This window comes from Macaca nemestrina, chromosome 10 (assembly GCF_043159975.1).
Source record: "Macaca nemestrina isolate mMacNem1 chromosome 10, mMacNem.hap1, whole genome shotgun sequence".
NCBI lineage: Eukaryota > Metazoa > Chordata > Mammalia > Primates > Cercopithecidae > Macaca > Macaca nemestrina.
In genome coordinates this window covers 36200556-36228397 of record NC_092134.1, presented here as the reverse complement: position 1 = coordinate 36228397, position 27842 = coordinate 36200556, and the positions used below count along the sequence as shown (strand labels likewise).

Sequence of the window (27842 nt, the reverse complement as noted above, 5' to 3'; positions counted from 1 at the left end):
GACCAGGCACAGTGGTTCACACCTAGAATTCCAGCACTTTAGGAGGCCAAGGCAGGTGGATTGCTTGAGCACAGGAGACCATCCTGGGCAACATGGTGAAATGCCATCTCTACAAAAAATACAAAAATTAGCTAGGTGTGGTGGTGCACGCCTGTAGTCCTAGCTACTGAGGAGGCTGAGGTGAGAGGAGTGATTGAGCCTGGGAGGTTGAGGCTGCAGTGAGCCATGACTGTGCCACTGCACTCCAGCCTGGGTGACAGAGTGAGACCCTATCCCAAAAAAAAAAAAAAAAAAAAATGTGTGTGTGTGTGTGTGTGTGTGTGTGTGTATATTGGTCATGTTCATTCAACTTTAAATGTTCATAACAATTTCAAATCTGTCAAAAAGTTGACATAATTGAATTCAGTCTGTTACTTAAGCCCAATTTCTGTGTTAAGTTTTACTTACTGAGAAAAATGGTAAATGGGGCACATCTATGATTAAATTAAAAATTTTTCTGTTTTTTTCTCTATCAACAATCATGAATTTGAAATCTTTAAAAATTAATTAAATTAGTGTCTTAGTGAAAGTGACAGGAATGTAGAATCTCACAGAATCTGCATCATACTGAATTTTATATTGGAAATAAGATTTCCTGAGTATATTTAGAATCCAACTTTGAAACGTCTGAGCTGAATTAAAGTTACTCGCTTTATGTGGATCACAGTGTCTTTCTGCAGGGGAAAAGAGCCTCGCTGCTTCTGCAGAACTGCTGGGCTGACAGACTGCTTAGGTTATAATTGCATGTCACTCTTTGGCAAGTTCAGCATCTTAGGCTCACAAATAGGTTAACCTGTGTTACCTTTCTCAAGCTGCAGCCTTTTGCAAAGCAATTACAAATGTCAATCTATTGTATTGATTCCTTAGATTAAAAAACGATCTTTAAATGTAGGTTTTCTGTGACATTTCAGTATATGTTATTCAGTATATGTTAAATCCATTTGCTTTTCCTAAATGAAATGTTTTATGTATAGATTTTGTAAGCATTAAGAGTCTGCTTGAGTATGGGGATCTGGTAAATGTAAATATTAATTACATTTTTAGAAACAACAGTTTTCTCAAGAATGAGTCTATTCTAAATTGGTTTATTTCATTGACTGGTTTTGTTTATACCAGAATTGCAGCACTCAAAAACTTGGACTACAAAGACTTTTTATCTAGAAGTGGTCTCTTTTATGTTATATAGGAGCATTGGTATAAAATGGTTTTATGATAACATTTCTTTGATTCTCTGTATATTTCTATAGTATTTGTATACACTTGACAAGCCTATATAATATGTTCTTGAGCAGTTTTATAATTGACATTTAGGCATAAAATAAATGGATGATCTGTATTTTTCTTCTTAAAGCCTTTTTTCCTTCTATTTTTCTCTTCTAAATTTTCTTTAATGGAAAGCTACTTGAAAGATATTTTCTTACAGTGTTTCTATGTATATCTCTGTCTTCCATCCATATAGTTATACTCATTCTGTTTGTCCAGTCATGTTTTCTGCCTGTTCTCATTAGTGATCTACCCTGGGTATCCTCATATTATTAGTCTTCATAACCATAATTTTTAATGACTGCATGTATTTCATTATTCAGTGCCATCATTTACCTAAACAGTCCTCTATTGTTTTATTTTCCAAATTTTTATAATAAAAATGAGCATGTCAATATTGTTTTCATAAGTATGTATCTTCTGCTTTTTGACTTTTTTCTTTGAGAGTACAAGTTCTCTTTCAATGTAATTTAGTAGCAGGCTTATATTTTCTTTAAGAAGCTTAAGTGTTACTCTATTATCTTTGGTCTCAAATGTGTGATGTGATTTCATAGCTTTTGAAACCCTTTTACGTCACTAAATCACTAGTTTTTTATTCCTAGGTTATTTGAAGGAATTTTTTTTCTTTAAAGCCAAGTAATTTTTCTAGAATATATCTTGATGTTGGTCATTATATATTGCTACTGTTAGGTACATAGCTTGTGTTTCTTTTCTTTTCTTTTTTTTTTTTTTTTTGAGACAGGGTCTCATTCTTTCGCCCAGGCTGGAGTACAGTGGTGCGATCTCGGCTCACTGCAAGCTCTGCCTCCTGGGTTCACGCCATTCTCCTGCCTCAGCCTCCCGAGTAGCTGGGACTACAGGCGCCCGCCACCACTCCCGGCTAATTTTTTGTATTTATTTTAGTAGAGACAGGGTTTCACCGTGTTGGCCAGGATGGTCTCGATCTCCTGACCTCATGATCTGCCTGCCTCGGCCTCCCAAAGTGTTGGGATTACAGGCGTGAGCCACTATGCCTGGCTCATAGTATGTTTCTTAATATGTAGTTTCAAATCTTTTATTTTTGGAAATTTTTTTTAAATTATAATTTTTTAGTATGCTTTTTCTCTCTTTGGATTTTTTGTTGTTGCATTTTCTTTTCTTATCTTCAGTGGTTTATCATTTTTTCTCAAGTGTTTTTAAACTTTTTTCTTATTTCTGATTTTTAAAAATTTCTTCCTTTTTAACCTGTCTTTAAGGTATTGTCTGTTGTTTATTCATTTTTGAATTCCTTCTAAATTAGCCTTCATTTTTGAAGAGATTTTAAAAATTTCTAATTCTTTCCCAAGTTCTGACATCTCGTTTCTGAGTTTTAAATTTATGTTTTTTTCTTAATGTCTTGTATTTTTTTTTTTCTTTCTGGTCATCTGTTGAGAACGTTTTTCTCCTTGTTCTCTTTGTTTTCTTAAGTTTGTGTGGGATATGTCTGTGAAATTAGTTTTAGTTTCCCTGAACTTCTAGACAGAAGGGGGTCAAGTGGCTTTTCTAACTTCACAGAGCTCCCCATTGTTTTCTTTTTTATATATATATATATATATATATGTATATATATATGTAAATAAATATATGTAAAACATATATGTATATGTATATATGTTTATGTATATATGTGTGTGTATATATATTTGTAAAAGTATATGTATATTTTTTAATGGCTGCTTGCTTTCTGGGGTTCCCTGGCTCTGCTCTGCTTTTCCACCTATCTGAACCTTTGTTTCCTTCAGCTCTGCTGCCTCTATCCTGTTCAGGTTTGCTTCCACTCCTAGCAGATCTCCTCAGTGTGGGGCTGTGACCTGGGAGGGACACACTTTGGCTGGTCAGTTTTGGAATTCTCTGGCTGGACTGCTCTTGTCCTTCTGACCTTCCTGCAAACCTGTAGCACAGACCCGTTAATGAAGTAGATGTTCTGGGTTTCGGCTGAGGTTGTAAAATTGGCCAACATGCTTTTTTGTGAATACCTTTTGACTATTATGGGCTGCTTCTGTTCTCAGATCTCAGACTCCTTGTTATTTCCTTCTACTTCCTTCTGCAGAGACACCAATACCATGAAAGACTTATGGCTGTTAATTGTTTGACCTCTCAGCATGTATTTGGGGGTTCATGGGGATACCTGATCATCTAATTTGTTGTGAATGTTGTCCGTGGGATTTTAGTTTTTGGTCATCTAGTTTATTATCTGTTGTAAAACACACACACACACACACACACACACACACTCACACTCACGCTGTGTTGGGGATTTCTAAGACCAAATTTGGTCATTCTCTAGGATTCACAGGATTCTGTGTATAGTCATACTCATGGCTATGATTTGTTTTATAGTGAAAGAATACAAAGTAGCAAAACCAGCAAAGAGAAAAGTGCATGGGGTGAAGGCCACAGGAAACCATATGTGAGCTTTCAAGAGTCTTCTCCTAGAGTGGATGTGCTTAACCCCTCCAGGATCAAATTGTGACAACATATATGAAATGTTGTCTACCAGGGAAGCTTGTTAGAGCCTCAGTGCCCAGGGTTTTTACTGGGGGAGCTGGTTGTATCTAGGAGCCCATTGCCTAGCACATACCAAAATTCCAAAGTCCCAGAAGGAAATTAGGGATTCAGCTGTGGTTCAGCCTTAAACCGTATCTGTCACAAATAAGTTTAGGCAGAGCGAGTGGGCCATTCTTATCAGTTAAGGCAGTGGGACCCCTTCCAAAACCCAAGTTCACAGATGCTAGCCAAGGACCAACCCTGAGTGCAGGACTTTTTAAAGATAGGCAGTCTCAGGCCTGCTTTTCTGCATACACATGCACATACGCACACACATACGTACACGCGCACACACACTCGCGCATGCGCTCACAGTATTGACAGCCATTCGGAAACTCTGCCACCACCATAACCAGTAACTTCTCAGAGACCTCCCATTGAAAGGATTTTAAGCAAAAGACAAATATGTTGAGATTTTCGGGTTTGAAGATGTTAGTTATTGCAACAGAGTGGAGGATGGATAGTAAGCCACTGAGAATGGAAATAGGATAACTATGCAGTGGCTTAGGTGACAGATGATTTGTGCTTGAAATAAGGCCCTGGGAATCAAGAAGCTAGTATGGAGTCAAAGGAACACTATGTATATTTGTGACCGTATCTATGTGTGTATGTACATAGGTATATTAAGATGTTTATATTAATTTCTCACTGCTTTATAGTGCCTAGTAAGAAAATGATGTGAATGTGTATTCTTATCTGTGCAAAGGGAAGGCTTTTATAAGCATAAATATAAAGAAGTATAGTCATAAGTCACTGGCAACAAGTTTGATAAATTTAAATATATAAAAATTTAAAACTTCTGACAAAAAGCAAGACAAAAATTCCTAAAATTTAAATGAAATGGGGAAGGTATTTACAATCTATGAGAGCATTAATGTTCTTACTATATTAAGAGCAAGTTGCAAATTAGTATTTTAAAAATCTTCATAGCCCGATAGAAAATAGGCAAAGTAGAATAATGAGCAATTTGCAAAAGAAGAAAGACAAATAGTCATTTCACATTTTCAACTGAGAACCTTTAAGGCATGAACAACAATGAATTACAATTTTTTTCATAAATTAATAATTTTAAAAAAGGGTAGTAATTAGAGTACTTGCAAATCAGAAGTAACCCAAATGTCTGACATGATTATTTAGATAAATTGGTGTACTCGTGCATTCATATCTTAAACAGCTATTAAAATCACGTAGAAAACATTAACATGACTGTTTATTATAAAGCGTGATTCCAGGTTTTCTGTTGATACTATACTGAATACACAGAAACATACATACACACGGAAAAATACTTAAAGGACATCCCCTCAAAATGTCAACCAGCTTTTCTCTGGGTTTATGGATGATTTTGGGTGGAATTATGGATGATTTTTCTTCTTTGTGATCAAAAAAAACCTTTTTTCTATTAAATAATTATCTTAGTAGAGACTGACAAACTATAACCAATGGTGTAGCCTACTTATTTTTGTAAAGTTTACTGGAACACAGCTATGCTTTTCATCTGTATATTATCTGTAACTACTTTTCAGTACAATAGCATAAAATATTTACTGTCTGGCCCTTTAAGAATAAGTTTTTGAAACCTTCCCCTCGCCTGTAGTGAGTGGTGTGCTTTTTATATTTAGAAACAGTCTCCCTCCTCCATAAACACACAACATTCTTACCCAATAATGTGTTACAAGAAAAAATAGCATTGTTGCTTATGGTGCTGGGATTTTTTTTTTCCCCCCATAAGCTTCTTGATTTAATTCTTTTCTTATAAATAGTTTAGTCTGGAACAAGATAGGGACTTAATGACTTAAGTGCTGCTGATACTAAAATAAGTTAATATTTATTTTAAATATAATTTGGAGGCCAGGCATGGTGGCTCACACCTGTAATCCCAGCACTATGGGAAGCTGAGGCAGGTGGGGTGCTTGAATCTGGGAGTTTGAGACCAGCCTAGGCAAAATGGCGAAATCCTGTCGCTTAAAAAAAAAAAAAAATATATATATATATATATATACACACACACACACACACACACACACACACAATTAAATATATATATAAATTATATATATATATAATTTAGTAAATCAGTGTTTTGTTTATCCAGGATTCTTAGCTAATATCTTAATGATATTCTAAAGAGAAGATTTAATAGATGTAGAAAGTTAAGAAATGAAATTCTGTTAGTATTATCACAGAAATAATTGGAGGCATTTAAAGAATTCAGTGTGGTTACTTAAGGGTCTTTAAAAATATATGTAAAAGATGTTTGAATGGTGGGTACATAAGCAGTGATGAGCAAGTAAGTTATGAACTTCTGAAAATGGTGGTGACAGCTGCTGTGTACCTGATTCTTTACAGAAATGCTGTTTAATCCTTAAAATAATTGTGACAGGAAAACAAGAGTGTTTTCTGTTATGTAAATGACAACACTGAGTTTTGGAGAGTTTAAGTAATTCACTTAAATCATACAGAGGCTTGCTGAGCGTTCACTGAACTTAGGTTTATCTGAAAGGAACATTTATCATTATCTTTAGCCTTTTCTTTTTTTTTGTCTTGATCAAGAATATGTTTTTAACTGGTTATCAAGTTGTATTATAGACAGTGGTAAACTTCTTGTTCCTTGCTACCTGCAAGCAGATTCTGGATGACCATGTTTTAAGGATGTTTTAGGAAAATTCCTGCTGTTGCTAAAAGGTTAAACTTTATGAACTTTGAGAATCTACCAGGTCTATGATTTTTATGGTGTTTTTAAAAATTCTACTTGTATATTTAGTCTAAATTTAGATCATGTGAAGGACCATAACTATATGAACTCCTAAAGTGCTGTAGAAATCTTTTTAGAAATCATGTTTTGCCTTATATTTTGATATGTTGTGTATGACTCTGTAATCATTAACATAGTGTACTAAGGATCTCTGTGTCTTTTATATAGTTAACATTCATGTAGTTTATTTTTCTTGAATATAGACCAGAGAAAAGATTTGACTATTCAAGTTGGATATACTTTTTCCCAACAAAAATAAAAACTATGTAAACCAACATTTTCTCTTTGTACTTTAGCCATTGAAAATGAGCCATATTTAATGGGTTAACATATTAATTGTCTTAACTTAGGTACCAGGTGACTAATACTCCTTTTTTTTTTCTTAGAAAAAAAAAGTCTGCATTTCCTAGACAATTTTTTTTTGTTATTGAGATCTAATATATATTATTTTAGACATTTTAGAGTTAAGTAGAATATAAATTTGTAGGGAAAAAAATAGCTTAAATGTAAAGTACTTAATTCTCAGCCTAGTAAATGACAACATCAATACAAGTTTGAGAGTAACATTTTAATAAAAAAGAAAAGTAGATAAAATTCAGTTAGTTTTAATCTAAGATCAGTTTATTCAAACTAAATCTTTGTTTATTCTGGTCCATAGAAACTAAGAAGAGAGAATATCTCCACTACCCGCAGGGATTTGTGTTTAGAGAAAGGCCAGCATTGCCCTCAAGCTGATGGTTTGGAAACAGTGGATATAGTCCATCCGCAGTCTAGAGTGTTGCCAGTTTTTCCTTTGTGGTTTAATTTTTTTTAAAAATTATGCTTCAAGTGTTGAATTGTCAGTGCATCAGATGCTCAGATTCAAACGAATGCATCAAAATATCTAAGATATAAAAAACAAATACAAAATATTATTGCTTTTTTTTTCTCCCAGTATTCCCTTTTACTTGTTCATGATTTGACTGTGACTAGGCCTTTTATATATGGTGAATGTTCTAACCCTCATGAATTCATGTAGATAATCTCAATGTATTATATTTTTCCTCTGAAAGGGGAAGATTGAGGTAGCTATACTCCAAGATAATAAAATGGTGAATATTAATAGACTATTGATTGGTATGTTTCAGTTATTGGTATGTCATCTTATGGTCCACTGAATGACACTGTGGTTGTCATGATTGAAGTTTGTTACTCTTTTTTTCTTTTTTTTTTAAGACAGAGTTGTTTGTTTGTTTGTTTTTGTTTGTTTTGTTTTGTTAAGACAGCGTCTCACTCTGTCGCCCAGACTGGAGTACAATGGCGTGATCTTGGCTCACTACAACCTCCGCCGCCTCTGCCTCAGCCTCCTGAGTAGCTGGGATTACAGGTGCCTGCCACTATGCCCAGCTAATTTTTGTATTTTTAGTAAAGATAGGGTTTCACTAGGTTGGCCAGGCTGGTCTTGAACTCCTGACCTCTGATGATCCACCTGCTTCAGCCTCCTGAAGTGCTGGAATTACAGGCGTGAGCCACCATGCCTGGCTGAAACCTGTCACTCTTACACATCAGAGAAATCCTAAACCCCATGTGAATAGTGTGGTTGGCCATAATTTATATGGCTTATATAAAACATCCTTGTGAATGCTTATAATTACATAAAATTTATTCTTTCATTTTTGTAGTCTGTTCGGCAGTTGAAGTACTCCTTGTTTAAGAAATCACTACTGGGCAGTGTTTCGGATAATGGAATAGTAACTCTCTGGGATGTAAATAGTCAGAATCCATACCATAACTTTGACAGTGTACACAAAGCTCCAGCTTCAGGCATCTGTTTTTCTCCTGTCAATGAATTGCTCTTTGTAACCATAGGCTTGGATAAAAGAATCATCCTCTATGACACTTCAAGTAAGAAGTAAGTGTGACATGCTTGTTTTTAAATTTAGTAACAAATAGCTATTATTCCATTAACAGGCATATTTGTGATTTGTATAGACCTCTGACTAATGTCCAGGGGTCCTAAAGTTTGTACTGTTGATGAATCTAGTAAGAAAGAATTTTCTTTTCAAGCAGAAAAAAATAGATGGATTGCAGGTAGTATTTAGAGTACTTCTGAAACATGAACATAGAGAGATGACATCTTAATGATTTCACATTTTAATTGTAGCATCTTTTTCAAAATATGATAAAATGCATATGTTTTTAATCCAAATGATTAATTTGCTTTAAAACTGATTAATTATCTAGAGGAAGGTTTAGAAACCATTGACATTTTTGGCTGGGTAATTCTTTGTTGTGAGGGGCTGTCCTGGGTGTTGTAGGATATTCATCAGCATCCCTGGCCTCTGCTTACTAAATACCAATAGCCTAAATGGTGTCCAGACATTGCCAGATGTCCCCTGGTTGCTCCCAGTTAAGAAATACTGATTGTGTACTGGTGTACATAATCTTCTAAGCATTTGGGCCCACTGTACCCTCTTCTTGTTAAATTTAGGTATGCTTAGTTGGCTAAAAGAAACAAAAAAGAATGCAAGAGTGATACAGTTGTATTCAAGATGCTTAACACTGTCTGTAGATCATGTGGAGTATGAATGATACTACAAGGGAAGGTCCCACTGTCAGCCTTTATTATGATGCTAGAATTTTTACTGTTAGGACTTATTTGCTGTCTTCTTTTATGGAACAATTTGCTGAGAGCCCAGTAAGCCATTATTCTCTTATACTAGACACACCAGTAAAGAGCTCAGCTTCAGCAGATCACCATCCATATTTCTTTATTAGTTTCCTAAGGATCAAGCATGTGAACTGTGTTCCTCTTAGCTTTTTGGTCAAAACGGCACAACTAAGAACAAAGTAACAGCTGCACCCCTGTGAAAGGTCATAGTCCTCATGAGGCCTAAGCAGGTCAATAATGGAAAGTATGGATACTTAGGTCCTCCTCAACCCTGAGGGCAGAGCCCCTGTTTGTGGCGTAATAGACAGTTCTGCTACATTCACTCTCAGAATAATAATTAAAGAAGTAGGTGCTGCTTCTGTAAGATGCGGAATGTACTTATTGGAAGTGAATAGAAAAGTAAGATGGAATGTTTGGCAGTTCTTTACATGCCATTTTATTAGAAATGTCTCTAAGTCAAATTCTGAAATTATGCTTTAAACAAATATTTGGGAAATGTGTGCTCTTTGATCAGTTTGAAGTGTTAACTCTGGTTTTGGTATAGTTACTTATATAAGCTAATATACCCGTACACAATAACATACTACACATACTTTGTTCTCCTTCCCATAGGCTGGTGAAAACTTTAGTGGCTGACACTCCTCTAACTGCAGTAGATTTCATGCCTGATGGAGCCACTTTGGCTATTGGATCTTCCCGGGGGAAAATATATCAATATGATTTAAGAATGTTGAAATCACCAGTTAAGACCATCAGTGCTCACAAGACATCTGTGCAATGTATAGCATTTCAGTACTCCACTGTTCTTACTAAGGTGAGACATTTTCATTTCAGCATTTTTGATTTTATTAAATAAATCTAACTCAGAATATGGAAATTATATATTGTCAAACACAGTATAGTTTTGTTTCATAATTACATAATGATTTTACATGTAATATTATATAATTTAGTACAAAGCCATTTGATATTTAGTTTAAAACTTTTTTTTTCTTTTTTTTATTCTTATATATTTCTCTCTTTAAAAGTATTTTAAATGACATTTTGATTTAGAGGGAAACTCAGATCTGCCAGCAAGCTTAAGATTTGCAAGGAAAAAAATTCATTTTTTAATCTAACAGGGAATTTATAAAATATTAATGTATAGTATGAAACATTAGTAACCTGAGCTTTTAAATATTCCATTACATTTCAGTCAAGTTTAAATAAAGGCTGTTCAAATAAGCCCACAACAGTGAACAAACGAAGTGTTAATGTGAACGCTGCTAGTGGAGGAGTTCAGAATTCCGGAATTGTCAGAGAAGCACCCGCCACGTCCATTGCCACAGTTCTACCACAGCCTATGACGTCAGCTGTGGGGAAAGGAACAGTTGCTGTTCAAGAAAAAGCAGGTAAATATTGCTTATATATTGTTGGAGGGTTTTTTTGTTTTTGTTTTTTGTTTTTTGGCTTACATATAATTTGCACATTCTTCAAGAACCTAGAATTCAAATTTCTTTGAGTATTTAGGTAAAATTAGTAGAAGTGAAAATCATTGAAGAAGTGAAAATAATAACTTTAGCTATTAATTTCAAAAATGTTAAAAGGCCCCTATTTAGCTAAACTTCTCTTGTGAGAAATATTATCTTAAAAATGGAAGAAGGCTAACTCAGAAATTATTCATCCTTAATCCTACTACATACTGAATGGCTTTTCATTGTGTCTTCAGATTAACCAGTAGAGAATATGAAACTTTGACACTGTCTTATGATTCGATCTCTTCATTAAAAAAAAAAAAAAAGCTATTAATGGCTCTTTTTATTTCACATTTTAGAATGAAAAGTAAGTCAAGTGATGAAACGAGTATTTTAAAGTACTAAATAGTGCCGGGCACATATTAAGCAGTATATTCGTAATTTGTTAAATAAAAATAAATGAGAATGTTGCAATTTTTAATGATTTCTTCTCTGATATAATTGATGAAACAGTTCTGAAACAGGATTCATTTAGACTTTATTGACGTGTTATATGATAAGCTTTCCCATACTTATTGTAGAAAATATTTCTTGCTCACAATAAAGAAAATATTCTGTAAATTCCTGAAAACCTTTTCATTTTTATTTTAAGAAGTCATGCTATACTGTCAATGTGCAGCAAATACTTTAAAAAGTCTACATGGTATACTAGTATGTTTCCAAAATACTGTGCTCAGTAGAAATGCATATATTGATGTCTTTTAAATTTTTCAGGATAAATACTTGGGCAAAAATATTTATTGGTGTTTTTGTAGCACGATTTTGCTATTTCCAAGTAGAAGCAAAACTTTATTTTGTTGATCTTGATAGTGTAGAGTAGTATTTTAAAGTAAGTATGTTCACTATAAATTTCCTGTGAATATCTATATCATCCTTATATAAGAGCCATTATATATTAGAAAAATAATTAGATTGTTATTTAGGAACTCCTGGAGACAAAGATAATTCATATCTAGTTAAGGAAGAAATTATTTTTGAAATATAACTTTGAGTAATGTCTGCCAACATGTTGAATTAACTAATTATGAAAATTGCCATTATCTTACAAAATTAACTTTTTTCATAATTTTCAAAAATTAAAATAAAGATTCCGTCATTCACTATAAACTCTCTGAAGTCTCTCCATTATTCATTTAGTTTTATAATAAGAAGGCTCTTGTTTAACAAAGACAGCATTAATTTGGAAATCAAAGACTTGGATCTTTCAGGATCATGGATTAATGATAACTCTTGGTAGATTCGCAAAATTTCTGGCAAAGCGAGTGAGTGCTCTGCCCCCACAAAGTTAACAATGCTTGTGTATTGATTGTATTTTGAAATGATTGTCATCTTACAGAAAAGTTTTAAGAATAGTACAGACAACTCATGAGCATTACCCTTTGGCAGATGCACTTTATAAATTTTGCCACATTTGCTTCATCATTCTTTTTCTCTTCCTCTCTCTTTCTCTTTCTCTCATTCTCTCATTCTCTCTCTCACACACACACATTTTTCTTTGCCTCTGAAACATTGAGAATAGTAGACTCAGTCTCTGATCCGTCACTTCCAGCCAGGATGCCTTTAGGCAATTTTCTTAACCTTTCTGAGTCTCATTTTTTTCCTGCACACATTTAAGATGATATTTAACTTTTAGGGTTATTATGAAAATCAGAGAAAATGTATTGGAAGTACTTGGCACATGGTAGGCGCTCAGTACATTATGGTGTTGATACTACCATTGTGGTCATCATGATCATCACTATTACTATTTTAAGCTTTGATTAAAATTAAAGTTTAGAAAAAATTTCTGTTGCTTCTATTGAAGTTGTCCAGATTTAGTTATTCCAAAGAACTTCTCTAAACTTGCTGTTGGTACTCAGTTTTAGAAGGAAATCATCATTTAAAAAGAAAAGAATAAAACTTTAGCACTGTTTTCAAATGATACCAAACTTCTGTTTCCTAAAGTTTCAGAGGCTGGAGTTAGGCATTCAAACATGTTAAGGACCTAGAAAAAAGGAGAGGAAATTTCTTCCTTATAACAACTGAACTATTGCTATAGACACTCTTCAACAATAGTACAAATGATTTGGTAATATTTTAACTTTATAGCAGTTGTTACTAGAAAAGTTTGTTAGCCAGTCTTGGGCATTTTTGAATATGCAGTCTGTTTTTTGTTTTCATCTCAGACTTTTCAGTTTTTCATTTGGGCCTGAGATGCCAAATAAAGCATTTTTTAAAACGTAATGCAATAACGTGCTACCAATCCCGATGGCAGACTTTAATCAAAATTTTTGAAGCTCTAAAACTTTGTCCTTACTCCAGTAATGAAACAGAAGCTACTGAGCCTGCTGAGCTCCTCTTAAAAGGTCTCTACCCTAAAGCCATGCATTTATATACTGCCAGAAAAAATACACTGCTGCCGTCTTCTTTATTGTTGTCTACCATACTATTCTTTATGAGTTTGGTGTTCTGGTTTGCTTCCTCTTTGAAACTACGGAGGTTAGTGAAGTCATTTGAGATCTGTAATGCTGAGGGCAATGTTAAACTCCCACTGTTCGTGAAAGAGAAGGCGGAAAACCCCTTCATTGCAAGTCAGGGAAGAAAAGTAACATTAATTGAATCCCGCGGTATGATAGACATCGCTCTATATGCCTTAGAGACTGAAAAGAAAAAAATCACATTTGTAGATGATCATAAGAGTCAGTTAATAGCAAAAGTAAGTTGTGTTCAGTGTACTTTAAGAAAGCAGCAAAGGATATAAATTATTTTAGAAAAATTCCAACAAAATGGCTAAAATAAGGTATTGCTGTATGAACAAATAAGCTGTTTTCTATTGAGGAACCTTTTGTTCCATGAAAATCCTGGTTAACTTTAGCTCTTGTCATATTCTGTTTTATTGTTCCATGAAAATCCTGGTTAACTTTAGCTCTTGTCATATTCTGTTTTATTCTCCTTATGCTCATAGTTGTAATATTACCAACAATATGAGTGATGCATTGATTTTTACAACCTAGCTCCTGATGATAAAATTTATTTAGATGTAATAACATTGATTTTTATATCTAATTCCTATAAGGTTTGCCTCGAAGCATAAACACAGACGCTTTATCTAAGGAAACAGACAGTGGAAAAAATCAGGATTTCTCCAGCCTTGATGATACTGGGAAAAGTAGTTTAGGTGACATGTTCTCACCTATTAGAGATGGTAAGTCTGTTCAGAGGATCCTGTTCTCTTGCAGGTAGTCAGTATTTTTATTCTGGCTAAAAGATGTGAATAATAGCTTCAGTCCAACTCTATTCATGGATCAGTTTGCTCATTTTCTCCATCCCTGGGGTGGTATCTTTTTCTTTGTCCTGATATTTTAAATGTTATCATTCTAAAATATATGCTGGTAATTTTCACATGGGAGTTATGCAAATAGCTCTCAAGTTAGCATTTTAATATTCACAAAGTTCCTTGAAGGAAGTTTTTACCTTCATAGGCAATCTGTCCCTTGTATCTACTTCTAAATTAATGTTCCTAAAATTTTGGATGTTTTGATATGCAAAAAAGTCTTCCTAATTTAAAAAATTGTGTGTGTATAGGTATATACCTCCCCCCATCCCATAAAAAAAGTTGCCATAATAAAAAGCAAATTTTGCCAGCTGGATAAATAGAAGGATGATATATGTTATTCTTCATGGTGTCTGAACTAAGTACATTATTTAGGTGTGTCCTTTTGGTACTAACATCCATAATGTTTTTCTTAGTGGAATGGAATTATCTCATTGCTAATAGCAATATTATCAATAACATGGATGACAGAGTTAATATATTCATACTTTTTGACCTTGTAATTCCATTTCTACAAATTTATCTCAGAAAATACTGAGAAGCCCACAAAGATTGGTGTATTTATTATAAGTGTACCATGTCAACAGCAGGATCTCGAAGTTATTTCATCCACTCATTATCTTACACAATTTCATTTTTTACTTTAAAATTGTTTCTTTTCCAAATTTTCTACAATTTTATAGTCAGAAGGAATAAATACATACATGATGGTACAAAATTATTGAGGATCTTCTGCCTTACCCTGGCCTGCAAATTTCTATTTAAATTACTAAGTCAAACTGAAAGAGGAAGGATTCTTTTCTTTCATGATGAAGAGAAGTCAAACTACATAAAGAGTGAAGAGAAATGAAACTACATAGTAAAGGGTAAAGAGGACGGATGTGAATGGAGAGAAAAGTGACTAGTGCTGGAGTTGAGAAAGGTTTCTGGGGTTAGTGCTGAGTTCGGAGTTTTGGCCAGTGGGACTCCTCTGGAGCAACTTTTGCATTGAAGAATGTACAAAGGGGCTTTTGGGAAGTGTTTGAGTTATAAATTAAGTTCTCTTTAATAGTTTTTAAGACAAATGAATAAATTACCTTTTTCTTTAATTACTTTTGCTATGTTTAAAAATGTTATTAGCATTTGAGTCATATGCCCTCCAGATTCATTATGGTTCCATAGTATTGATAAGGAAGCTAATAACTTCTAAAAGTGTGCATGTACATGCTGTGCAATTACTGGGTACATATACACACATGCACATAGATGATATTTCTCCTGATATAATGGTGTGTTTATTGGCCATTTGAATTTCTGGTGAATTTGTTAATGACTTTTGCTCATTTTTTATTAACCTGTTAAAGTTGAATTTTACAATTTTTGTTATGGACTGGCAAATGAATATTACAGGATTAAAATAGTCTTATACATATTCTACCATTGAAATAAACACTAATAAAACTTTGTTTCTTATAACATTGTTCTGCTTTGCAAAATATTTTTGTATTATTTCAGTTGATCCTCAAAGCAATTTTCTGAGCTTACCAGGATGTTATCCCCATTTTATAGATGCAGAAACTGAAACTTAATTGCATTTGAGACTTGTCCGAGGTCACAAAGCTATTAAGTGGTATAGGCAGAACTGGATTATAGCTCTCCATAACCTACCCCAGGGCTTGTTACACTATACCTTGCTGCCTCATTAAATGACTGTACTATAGAATTATCTGTTCATATTTGCTGCTAAAGTATGAATGAAGCTAAAAGAATGTAAAAGAGAAATTTAAATCAGTACTCTCCTACCTTTAACCTCACTCATATTTAGCTTTTTAAGATTGTTAGTCTTTGAACTCTTTGGGGAATGAATAGGAAGCCTAAATTGATATGGTTTCTCTTTCACTAGTTTTAAATTTTGATTTTCTAATTTTGTTATAGATGCTGTAGTTAACAAGGGAGGTGATGAGTCCATAGGCAAAGGAGATGGTAAGAACTACTTAGATGTATTTTCGTGAAAAGGAAAAGTGATATTGTATTATCTATGCTGTGTAACAAATCACTCTAACACTTTGAGGCTTAAAAAAACAAACATGTATTATCTCATAATTCCTGTGTTTTAAGAACAGAGCATAACTTGGCTGAGTACCTTTGCCTTCAAGTCTATCTTCCTGCTTCAGTCAGGATGTCAACCAGAGCTTCATTCAGCTTAAGGCTCAACTGGGCAGGGAACTGTTTCCATGCTCATTCCTATGGCTGTTGGCTGGAGATATCAGTTCCATGCCCATGAGTTTCTCTATATATGGGGCAGCCGACAACATGGCAGCTGGCTTACCTCAGAGCCGGTGAGCAAGAGAATTCGAGAAGGCATCCAAAATGGAAGCCCTTTCTTAAAAATATGTTAATAACCTTAATCTTGGAAGTGACATCTCACCACTTTTTCATATTACTTTCATTAGAAGCAAGTTACTAGGTCCAAGCCATGGTCAAAGGGAGGAGATTACCGAAGGATGGGGACGCCAAAGGCAGAGGTCATTAGAAGCCATCTCAGAAATTGCCTTCCAAGATACGTACCACAGATATATACCAAATTAACAATTTTCAGTTATCAAAAATGAATACTGACTAAAACATTGTGTTTTGCTGTTTTCAAAGTATTTTCACAAATAATATCTTTGAAGCCTTACCACTCTGGGAGATGGATATCATCATTCACATTTGCAGATCGGGAAATAGTCACAGAAAGTTTAAGACTTTTGCCCAAGAATACACATCAATTATGGGGTGTATCTGAGAAACAAACCAATCTTCAGAATGCAGATCTATATCTTCTCCCATGTTAATCTGCCTATCGTATTAAATGCTTCTCTTCAGTGTCCAAGGTTGGAGGACACCATGTGCACATGCAGTTTTTTCCTCTTCTTTTCTAGGCTTTGACTTTCTACCGCAGTTGAACTCAGTGTTTCCTCCAAGAAAGAATCCAGTAACTTCAAGTACTTCACTATTGCATTCTAGTCCTCTTAATGTCTTTATGGGATCTCCAGGGAAAGAGGAAAGTGAAAATCATGATCTGACAGCTGAGTCTAAGAAAATATATATGGGAAAACAGGAATCTAAAGACTCCTTCAAACAGGTATTTGCCTGAAAATGATACCGAACTTACTGTATATGTTTATCAGTAGAAAGCGGGTGGCTGCCAGTGTATGTATCCTAATTATTAACAGTGCTGTGCACTTATTCTTAAGTCTTGATGCCAGTTTTTAATAACTACAGAATACTTTGAAATCTCGCTTTGGATATGTTGAAAGTTACAGCAGATGGAAAGTTGCACTATTTTTCTAAGATGAGATACTTGATATAGCTTGATGAAGTGTGCAAGAACACTTTATCCCTGAATCCTTTTAAAGTGTATTTCATTGCAGTGTACAACATCAAGTTGGTGGTTAAATCATTAGAGCAAACTGATGGTGCTAAGAATGGAATTTATCATTGTTACTTTCTGCTAAAATATAGTGTATAATATATAATTTAATTTCTTATGTAAGGGTTCAGAATGATCAAAAATTGCCAGGAAGGCCAAGCCAGTTAGGTGTACAATATGTCTGTATTTTCATATTTATTGTTGAGAATGATACTGAAAAGATACCATGTAAGAAGTACAAAAACATCTTTTATTTTACAAATATTATTGACTAGTTACCACATGAATGGTTGTTTTTTTTGTTTTTGTTTTTGTTTTTTTTGCCAGTTATCTCTATTTTAAATGGTACTCAACAGCAGGTGTTTAGTAAATGAGCTTTTCCTCATCATGTTATTGTTGAGATTGTTTTTGATTAGTAAATGTTACTTTATTTTGCCTCTAGTTCTCATATTTTTTTTCTTATTCTATATCCCTTCCTATTTTCCTTCAATTCCGTGAACCTATATACTGGGATGAAAGAGAGAAGTAGGCAAAAATTATATGGGTAATATGAGTAAAACAAAAAATTGTATATTAAAGTCATTGTTTATTTTAAATATAAAGTTAGCAAAGTTGGTCACATCTGGTGCTGAAAGTGGAAACCTAAATACCTCTCCATCATCTAACCAAACAAGAAATTCTGAGAAATTTGAAAAGCCAGAGAATGAAATTGAAGCCCAGTTGATATGTGAACCCCCAATCAATAGATCCTCAACTCCAAGTACGTACATGAACCTTCTGATGTTTGAAAGTGTTTAATTGAAAAATCATCCCAATTGTTTAACTTGTAAAGGAGAAATAGAGTGCTCATAGACTAAAAATGTTCAAAGAGTTTAAAGTTTATGCACACTTTTATAGTGTGAGTCTTACTAAAGACAATGAAATGGATATGAATAGTTAAATTCAGGTACATTGATTTGATCTTTTGGTGTGAATTAGATTTTCAGTGTAACGTGTATTTATTTAATATGGTAGAGATAGAATTATTATGTAGGACCCTTTGAAAAGGGGTGGTTAACTACCTGAAAATGTCTTTTTCTCTTTCATATTCAAGTCTTATCCTTAGAGTTTGTGCTACAGACCCATACAGACTTGATCACATTTAAAGGAATATTTGGTTTAACTCTGAGTTATCTACACAAAGCAACTCTTTGTTTAGAATCAACTTTTATATAAATATCTATATTTTACTTGAAGGTTTCTGTGGATAGATATTGCGTTAGCTTAAACTCAAAGGCTTTTCCTGTAGCAGTACTTTACTCCTGTTTTCCTTCTGTTTGTTTTTAATAGTCTTGGTTTATCTAGTTTGTGGTGCAGCTTGTCACATTCATCTTTTATAAGAGGAAATGGTTCGTAGATTCTTCAAGATTAATCCCTCTGTCATGTGGTATTACATTAGACAGCTGGCAGTTTATATATATAGATGAATGACTATTAGAAATAATGTTATAGAAAGTTTCTAAGATTTGTATTCCAGACAGTGAATTTTTCTAAATGTCACAGGAACACTCTTCTTTGCCAGTTTTTCAAGTTTTCACATGCCAAATCTTATTTAGAAATGTTTGATGTCTCTCAGTCCAAGTTGACTATTAATATTTTCTTCATTCTTTATTTTAGATCCAAAGATAGCATCCTCTGTCACTGCTGGAGTTGCCAGTTCACTCTCAGAAAAAATAGCCGATACCATTGGAAATAACCGGCAAAATGCACCATTGACTTCCATTCAAATTCGTTTCATTCAGAACATGATACAGGAAACGTTGGATGACTTTAGGTAGTAATTGAGAAACTACTCCTTCTATCTAGACCTTACTTATTTTTTTCTAGATGTAAAACCAGAACTATAGATAATGTTATTGGTTACTGTTGTCTGGGTTTTGGTAACCGTAAAGCCATAGAAAACATGATGAGTTTTGTTGATCTTTTCATACTGCGTTTATTGATTATGAGCCAGGAAAATGCACATTTACCTAGGGCAATTATTAGATAACTCAGCAGGGCAGTCTAGTAGGCAGACTGCCATTGTGAACTTTTTTTATTATTAAAATGTGGACAAGTTCTGGTAAGCTTAAATTGGGTTCTTACCTGCAGTATGTTCATAGAGATCATCTATTAGGTATGCTGTGTGCAATAATGTAGTAGAAAAAGATATTTTAAAGAGCAATTCTGAATATTTTCCAATAGAATGCATTAGAATGTAATACTTAATCTAAAAAAAAATTCTTTCTCAGACTTGTCCTTGTCTTTCTCATCCTTCGAATTGTGAACATTGTAAGAATGTGTTCTGCAGTGCTGCTTTCTTTTATCATCTCGATATTTTTGGAAGCTGTCTTCAATTATTAAAATCATTGGTGCCTTTTTTCCTTTCTAACCGATAGTTAATGTTCTAGCTCAGATTTGCATTACTGTAAGCAAGAATGTTGGAGATAATGTGCAGTTTTTGTTGGTGCATGCTTCCTTTTAATGTTTAAAAATACTTGTAAAATATATTGTTAAATGTTGAAAAATACTTTTTAAAGAAAAATTATAACTTTAGCATTTACCCAGCCTAGTATATGTACCAGATACTAAGGACACAAAAATGAATGATCTGCCCACAAAGGCCTTATGATTTAGTTGGACTCGGTGCAGTGTGTTCTGCTATGTGTGTTTCTCTTAATGTGAATTAATTCATTTGGGATCAGTAAAATAGAACAGTGTTGACAATATGATGAGGAAATTTTGTTTGTTCATGTAATAGCAGCCAAAATAAAGTACACATGAACACAGCTGTAACTGGATAGCCCAAATCCTTCTATTCTCTTCCATTAAGTGACCATCACTTCTTCACAGTAAGGGTTTATTCAATAATTATCTATTAGATTTTTACTATGTCTTTTTAACTATGTTAGTATTTTTATTAGGATTTAATTGTTTTTGTTGTGCTCTGGTTGCAAAGTTGCATACATAGGTTTTTGAGTGCTTTGCCAATCCTTTTTCCCTAAGTTCTGTTATTTTTAATACACAGTGTTAGAGAATAACGTTTTTTTCAGGAATGCATAAATATTTATGGCACAATAGTAGAACTGTCTAGACACAACTGACTACAATACAGTGTGAGCAAAGTGATGTTGAAATCACAGAAAGGGGGCAGTTCTTCTGCGGGGGCAGATTTAGAAAGGTACACTGAAGAGATTTTATTTTATACTGACGTGTGGGAACAGCTTGAGCAGAGACATGATCGTACATTCTAGGAATATTTGCAGAGAGAAGGCACCGTGGTAAGAGACGAGGCCTAAAAAACAGTTGTCAAGGTCTTAACACACAGGTAATGGAGAGCCATCAGAGTTTTTAAGCACAGGAGTAATGGGTGCTGTCTGTTTATTATCCATTTATTCAACAAGCATTTGGGTGTCAGTTCTCCACTGGCTTCAGATGATTTGAGGACAGTGGGCTCAGGGCCTTTCCTTCAGCAGACCCAGGGATCTGAGTGCTGGAGCAACTCTGAAATGGCTGTGTATTACTGCCCTGCTGTCAGCTTTTGGGGTGGCCGGAGGTGGTTTTTCACTTTCTGGTCCGTTCCTGGCTTTCTGTGCCTCAGGAGAAGTGTGTCTGTCCCGCTTCCAGGCCTGCAGAGCTGCCACAGCATGTTTGGTGAAGGTCTACAGTGCCTCTTGGTTCTGCTGCCCTGTGCTGCATGTCTGCACCTAGGGGTGGTGGGTAGGGACTTCTCTCAGCTCTTCTGCCCTATGACCATAGGCAGCCTCTGCCTGAGACTCACTGAGGACCTAGAGTGGCTCGGAAGATTTCTGTAAATTCACTTGTTTTGCTCTTCGCCTAGGTGTTCATCAGACTAGGTGTTCATCTACACCTATCATTGGCAGGACAGAGAGGGTATTGAGGGCCTCTTTCTCAGCCATCCTCCCTGAGCAGTATGGCATGGTTGCCATCTTCTCCATAAGAGCCTGGAGAGCCTTAGAGGGATTACTCTCAGTTTTTCTCTACCGCCGTAAGGCTTCACCAGGCTCTATGCATCTGTATCTTAGGGAGTCCCTCGCCCCTCCTGTTACACCTGTCCCTACTTTTTTTACATGAGTGCTGAATAAAGGCTTGTGGGAAAAAGTTGGTGAGTAAATTCAGACTTTCTTTGTGTCTGGGACCCCTTGGAATTCTAAACTATCAAGCAGTGTTAACTTGGCTTTTAAAAATCTTACCAAAAATTCAGGTAGTTCTTTTTACTCTGTCGAGGGCATGAAGCTGGGTCTCTTTTCTCCTAGTCATGGGTCTGTTTTCTCCTAGGAAGAACTCCTCATTTTCTGGATTTTAGTTCATTTAGATTTCTTTCCATTCTCAGCTCTCAGTTGAAATTAAAATAATATGATTTTATAGGTTATCAGGTTTGTTTTTGTTGTTAGAGTTGGGAAATTAAACTTTTGCACCAACCTAATACATCCTAAGTGGAAATCTCTGCGTCTGTTTCTGTTGTCTATTAAGAATATTTAAGTTTCTTTTGGCAAGCAGATCCCTTTGATCCTGTAGTTAGTAGGTTTCAGGTTTTCTTAGCACTGGTTTATTTCCAGTTTGCCTTTATTCCTAGTGTGTAGTCTTCTCTTCTAGGCATCAGCTGAACCTCTGGAGTATTCACTGTCTTTTTCACCTTGGTGGGTCCCAGACTTCAGCCTCTGTTTTGCCAGCATCACGAGGCTTCCAGATACTTTCTCTGCTCTTTAGTTGTTTGTTTTATGGTTGGTTTCCTGCCATCTAACCCAGTGCAAGCATTGCTTAGAAGTCAACAGATGTCGTAAGGGGAAATTGCAGTTTCAGGCTTACTTTTCTGCGGGCCTCCCCTCTTCAAGACCTTGGCTCTTACAGCATTGACTACCTTGGTAGGCCCAAACTCTTAATACTCCCCCACCCAGCGAGACTATCTCAACCTCCATGCCACTGCCTCAGCTCAGTTTCTTCTCCACACTGTGGAATCAGCACGTAATCTAGAAGGAAAAACAGAGGTAAATGTAGAGCTTACCTGGTAGTCTTTCCTTTGCAAGATCATGGCCCTTCAAGTCCTGGCCACCTTGGTGGTTCCCTGATACAGTGTTTTTGTTTGTTTTTAATACAGTTTTTACTATAATTGAAAGTAGAAGAGGAAATTTTTAAGAATACCTTCGTAGTTACAACAGAAAAGCAATAAGTTACCTGGGAATAAATCTACCAATGGTAGTGAAGATTTTTATAGAAAAACATTTAAAATTTTTTTTTGTTCAAAAGCATTAATATTTAAATAAATGGAGAGATTTTATAAAGATACTAGTTCACCTAAATAAGGTCAGTAGATTGAATGCAATTCCAATTAAAATCCCAGCTGGGATTTGGAAGAAGATGATGAAGTGATTCCAAAATATGTATGGAAGGAAAAAAAATCTAGGAATAACACTTCAGAGAAGAATAAGGCTGAAGGGGACTTATTTGTCAGATGAATACACTTAATTACTAAAATGTAATTAAGATATATAGCATGGCACAGGGAGGACATATTGGCCAAAGGAATGAAATAAGCTGGAAGGAAATCTATGCATATATAGAAATGATAGAGAGGTAGCATTGCAGATTTATGTGCAAAATATGGAATAATCAATAAGTTGTGTTGTGACATCTGTTTTTCCTGTAAAAAATAAGTATAGATCCTTATTCCATGCTATTGAGAAAAATCAGTTCCATGTAGATTAAAAGTTGACATTATAAAAGTTTATAACTTCATGGTAGGAAATCATTAAAAATAAAATAATGCACTGCCCATAAAAATACATTGATAAATTTGGCTGCATTATTAGGTTAGTGTATTTGAGCACATTAATAAGAACTATTTATCACACAATATCACAGAGTGAAGGGATAAGATATCTGCAGTTCTCATATAAATAACAAAGGATCAGATTATGTAAAGAACGCTTACAAATGAATAAGAAAAAGATATGAAAAAGCATTTCAAGGAAGAGGAATGGTATATGAACACAGGAAAGATAATTCAACTTCATAATTAGAGAACTAAAAATGCAATGAGATATCATGTCACACCCAGTAAATGGGAAAATATAAAAAATCTGGTAATACTAAGTCTTGATGATGATATAGAGCAAGAAGAACTCTGTTATTCTGGTGACATCCATTGACACTACCTTTGGAAAACAATTTGCATGATTTTGTAAAACTGAGTATACATTTGAGTTACACTCGGTTATATCATCAATGGACATTGGCACATGTGAGTTGGGAGATAATACATGATTGTTTATAACAACATTGTAATAGTAAAACCTTGAAAACAATCAAAATATTAACAGGAAAATAGATACACCAGTACAAACCACTGATTTATGGATATATAAAACATGAATCTTCAAAACGATATTGAATTCTTTCTTAAATATAAGCTATATGGTACCCTTTCTTTGTAATGCTTACATGCTCAAAAACATGCACAATGAAAACATTGACTACAGATTATATGTTATACAAATGTATTAAAAAAGCAAAAGCATTTCTTTGTCCAACAAAATTCAGGAGAGTAATGACTTCTTGCTTGGGCTTTTCCCCAAGAGTTAAGTGACAGAATCAGACAGGAACACACAGGAAGCTTCTATGATTTGATAACGTTTAGTTCATAAGTTGTGTGGTGGGTGACTGAGTGTTTCTTTTGTTATTATACTTCATAATTTTTATATATTCTTTTGTAGATATGAATTCCTTTTTATTGAGTAAACCATGCTATAACCACCCAAATTGCCACTTTCTACTGAAAGTATATTTTTTCAATAGCTAAACTGATAATAATAAAATGATCTTTCTAACCTAGTGAATTTTCTGTATTTCATTGTAAGATAAGTTTGTGTCTTAATGACAATTTCTATATAAAAGAATATAGTATCGGAGAGTTCTGGAGGTAAACAGCCTGGGTTTACATCCTAGCTTCATCATTTACTGGTTGTGTGACTTTGAACAAGTTATAACTACTCTGTGGTTATTTATTTTGTAAAATAGAGGTAGTAATTGCACCTACTTGTGAAGATATTTTAAATGAGTTCTTACATTTAAAGTAAAAGAAACAGTGCCTAGCACATAGGAAATTAATGCTCAGTGCATTGATATTTTTATTATTATAATAATTATTAACGTTCAGTAATTTGGCAAATGAAAAAGTTTAGTGAGTTTCTTGAATGACCTAGAATTGGTTAAACTATTGTAATTCTAAAAAGTATTTTCCATTCTTCCTAGAGAAGCATGCCATAGGGACATTGTGAATTTGCAAGTGGAGATGATTAAACAGTTTCATATGCAACTGGTATGTATGGCAAATTTTATTTTAATATTTTAAATGAAAGTAGAGTTGTGTGAATTTTTAAAAATTCATTAAAGGTAATATATTTTAGTTGTTTTATTTAGTTTCTAAGATAAGTAAATAGGTAGTTTTAGAAATTAAATAAGTAAAATAGATTTTAACTGGTCACCTCCTTCTTAACCTCTGAAGTACTTAAGGCTTCTTCTTTCCATGGCTTTCTTCCTGATAAGTAAGCAAAAAAGCATCTTAAATATGCAAATACAGATTTTCCAAATACATTAATTTCACCAGCAATCTTCCATTTGTATTCACAAAGTAGTGAGTTGTTAAGTACAAGAAGTATCATTCACCTAGTTAATTGAACATGAGAGAAATGATAGCTGAAAGTATATTAAACATAGCTTGCCAAATAAATGTGAAATATCAATAATTTAAAAAGCATTTTCCCCTTTTTCTAGAATGAAATGCATTCTTTGCTGGAAAGATACTCAGTGAATGAAGGGTTAGTGGCTGAAATTGAAAGACTACGAGAAGAAAACAAAAGACTACGAGCCCACTTTTGAAGTTTCAGTGAATATCTTAATGTTCTATAATTTGGGAAGTTTCAGGCAACACGGAACTACATAGAATCAGTATTGTTTTCATGGCTTCCAGGGAAAAAAAATTTTTCAAGTAAAAGTGTGATGGGATTTTATACCAACCACTGTTTCATCTTAAAAATATGTATATTTTTATATTAAAAATTGTACAGTATGTCATCTACCCAATAGGAAAGTCAACAGGATCTTTATTTTTTTGAAAGCTTTAGCCATCCACTAAGTGCCCTTTTTAAGAGAAGAAAATTGTGCATAAATATTGGTTATGTTTATTTTTTAGCCATCTTTTTTTTTAAACATATATTTTTTATTGACAAATTGCCTTTCAAATTTTTGGGGCTAGTTGAGATTTAAAGACTTTGATATACCTTCTATTTTTATGGAGAAAGTAATTTTAAAATGGCAATTGGTGTTTCTAAGCCACTGATTAATAAAGCATAGGGTTGGCTAGTAATTATTTGTTAACTTGATGAAGTCAAGTATGACTATTATTTATTGTACATTTGATAAGACAATTTTTGGAATTTTGAATTGCACAAATTACATGATATCTTTTGCATTTATGTTACTATATTGTACTTCTGACAAATCTTTATTCCTGGGTGGTATTTTTTAGATGTCTTTACCTATAAAAAATGTTTAAGATTCATAGGACTCGACAAGAGCTATCTATCTGCTGATTATCTCATTAGTAATATGCAACATTGTACTGTAAAATTTCAGTCAACATGACAACTTATAATGAGTGGAGATTTCATATTAGACACTAAATATTATAGTATTATTGCTATTTTGTTTTTCCAAGTAAGAAGTATGGTTTATTTTATTTTGTGGTCTTTATCATTAACTTTAATTCTTTCTGTACTGTGTGTAATATTTTTATATTACTGGCCTTACCACAAAATTATTTAGAAAGGTTGTCAGAATAATTTATACCTCTTTGGCAATAGACAGATGTATACATCTACCTACCGTGATCTACAATTTTAGATTAAGTGAAGCTTGGGAGGGCTACTGACTTGTTTACCTTCTTGTTGTCTCTTGTCTCAAAGATTTAAACTATGTACCTTTGTATAGCTCTCCTGCCCCATTTTGACTTCTGAGATGAAAGTATGTACTAAAATTTTAAAAAAAAGATAAAAACTTTAGGTTACTAACTTTATGGGTTTCTGAAGTGATGGACATTTTCAAGGATATATTTAATAAGCATAAACTTACTAATAATCACTTCCAAAAATAAAAACAGGAATATTACTTTTACCCAGTGTGGTTTATAGAATACATTTGTACTGAAGCATATAGGGGTGTTAATGTGATCTTTTCCTGACAGATTATGAAAGCATTATGACTTGTAACAAGTTTACTTGTATATCACTATCTAACAGGTTTAGAAGACATAAATGTTAGTGTGTTTTGCCTACATGATGTATTTAAATCTATTAATATTTTCCTATTGCTTTTTTTGAAAAATAAATGTGCATAATGTCTATTAAAAGAGGTGGGATAAAATAATTTTAGTAATTATGTGTACAGATGAAACATGTTTGTTATGGAATTTAAAAGCTAAGTAAGTATAAAAAATAAAATTTTAGATGCGGAAAATAGGGAACATGAAATTGAAATTTCATTGTTGGCCAAAATGACATGAGAGATTTACCTTCCCACCTGAAATTAAAAAAGAAAATATGTGAAACAATTATCAGATATTAATCCTTGAGAGAAACTCAACGAACCCCAAACACAAGAAATAAGAAAACTATGCCAAGGCATATCATTATCAGATTACTTAAAACCAGCAACAAGGGAGAATTTTTTTTTAAGTAGCTAAAGAAAAAAGACATAGGACAGAGAGAAGAATGTCAGACACTGGAGCAACATCTTTACTAAAAGAAAAGCTATTTAGAATTCTATACCTCGTGAAAATATTTTTCAAAAACAAAAATGAAATAACTTTTTCAGACTTAGAAAAGCTAAAAGAGTTTGTCACAAGCAGACTCCCACCACAGGAAATGATTTATAAAATGCCTTTAGAAGGAAATTATACCAAATAGAAATCTGCAACAATACAAAGGAATGAAGAACACCAAAAGTGGTAAATATGTGAGTAAATATAAAAGTTATTTTTCTATTTTAAATTTATTTAAAAGACAATAAATTATTTAAAGCAAAATAATAATAATAGGATATTGTGTGGTTAACATACATAAAGTGAAATGTATGACAGTACCAAGATTGAGATGATGGTAACGAAAGTATACTGCTCTAAAGTTCTTATACTGACCGTGAAGCAGTATAACATTCCCTGAGAGTAAACTGATAAGAATGTGTATTAGAAGACCTAAAGCAACCACAAAAAGAAAATCAGTGATTAAATAACTAGTAAGCCAGTAAAGGTGATA

The 27842-nt window shown here is 33.8% G+C and overlaps 1 protein-coding gene across 8 annotated transcripts in view; it reads left to right on the top strand.

Moving 5' to 3' along the window:
* Nucleotides 1-27259, top strand: part of LOC105483658 (NEDD1 gamma-tubulin ring complex targeting factor) — a 46399-nt gene extending 19140 nt beyond the window's left edge. For 4 of the 8 annotated variants that reach the window (XM_011744625.3, XM_011744624.3, XM_011744623.2 and 1 more), the window contains exons 6-15: nt 8284-8513; nt 9885-10086; nt 10468-10663; nt 13842-13970; nt 16014-16061; nt 17003-17205; nt 18097-18253; nt 19150-19306; nt 24784-24850; nt 25306-27055. In XM_011744625.3, coding sequence (XP_011742927.1) covers nt 8284-8513; nt 9885-10086; nt 10468-10663; nt 13842-13970; nt 16014-16061; nt 17003-17205; nt 18097-18253; nt 19150-19306; nt 24784-24850; nt 25306-25410 — 1494 coding nt within the window. In that variant the 3' untranslated portion in view covers nt 25411-27055. Of the gene's footprint in view, nt 1-8283; nt 8514-9884; nt 10087-10467; nt 10664-13841; nt 13971-16013; nt 16062-17002; nt 17206-18096; nt 18254-19149; nt 19307-24783; nt 24851-25305 lie in introns of all 8 variants that reach the window. The other 4 variants (XM_011744627.2, XM_071071281.1, XM_011744622.3 and 1 more) reach the window with 3 other exon arrangements.
* Nucleotides 27260-27842: the final 583 nt, after the last annotated feature.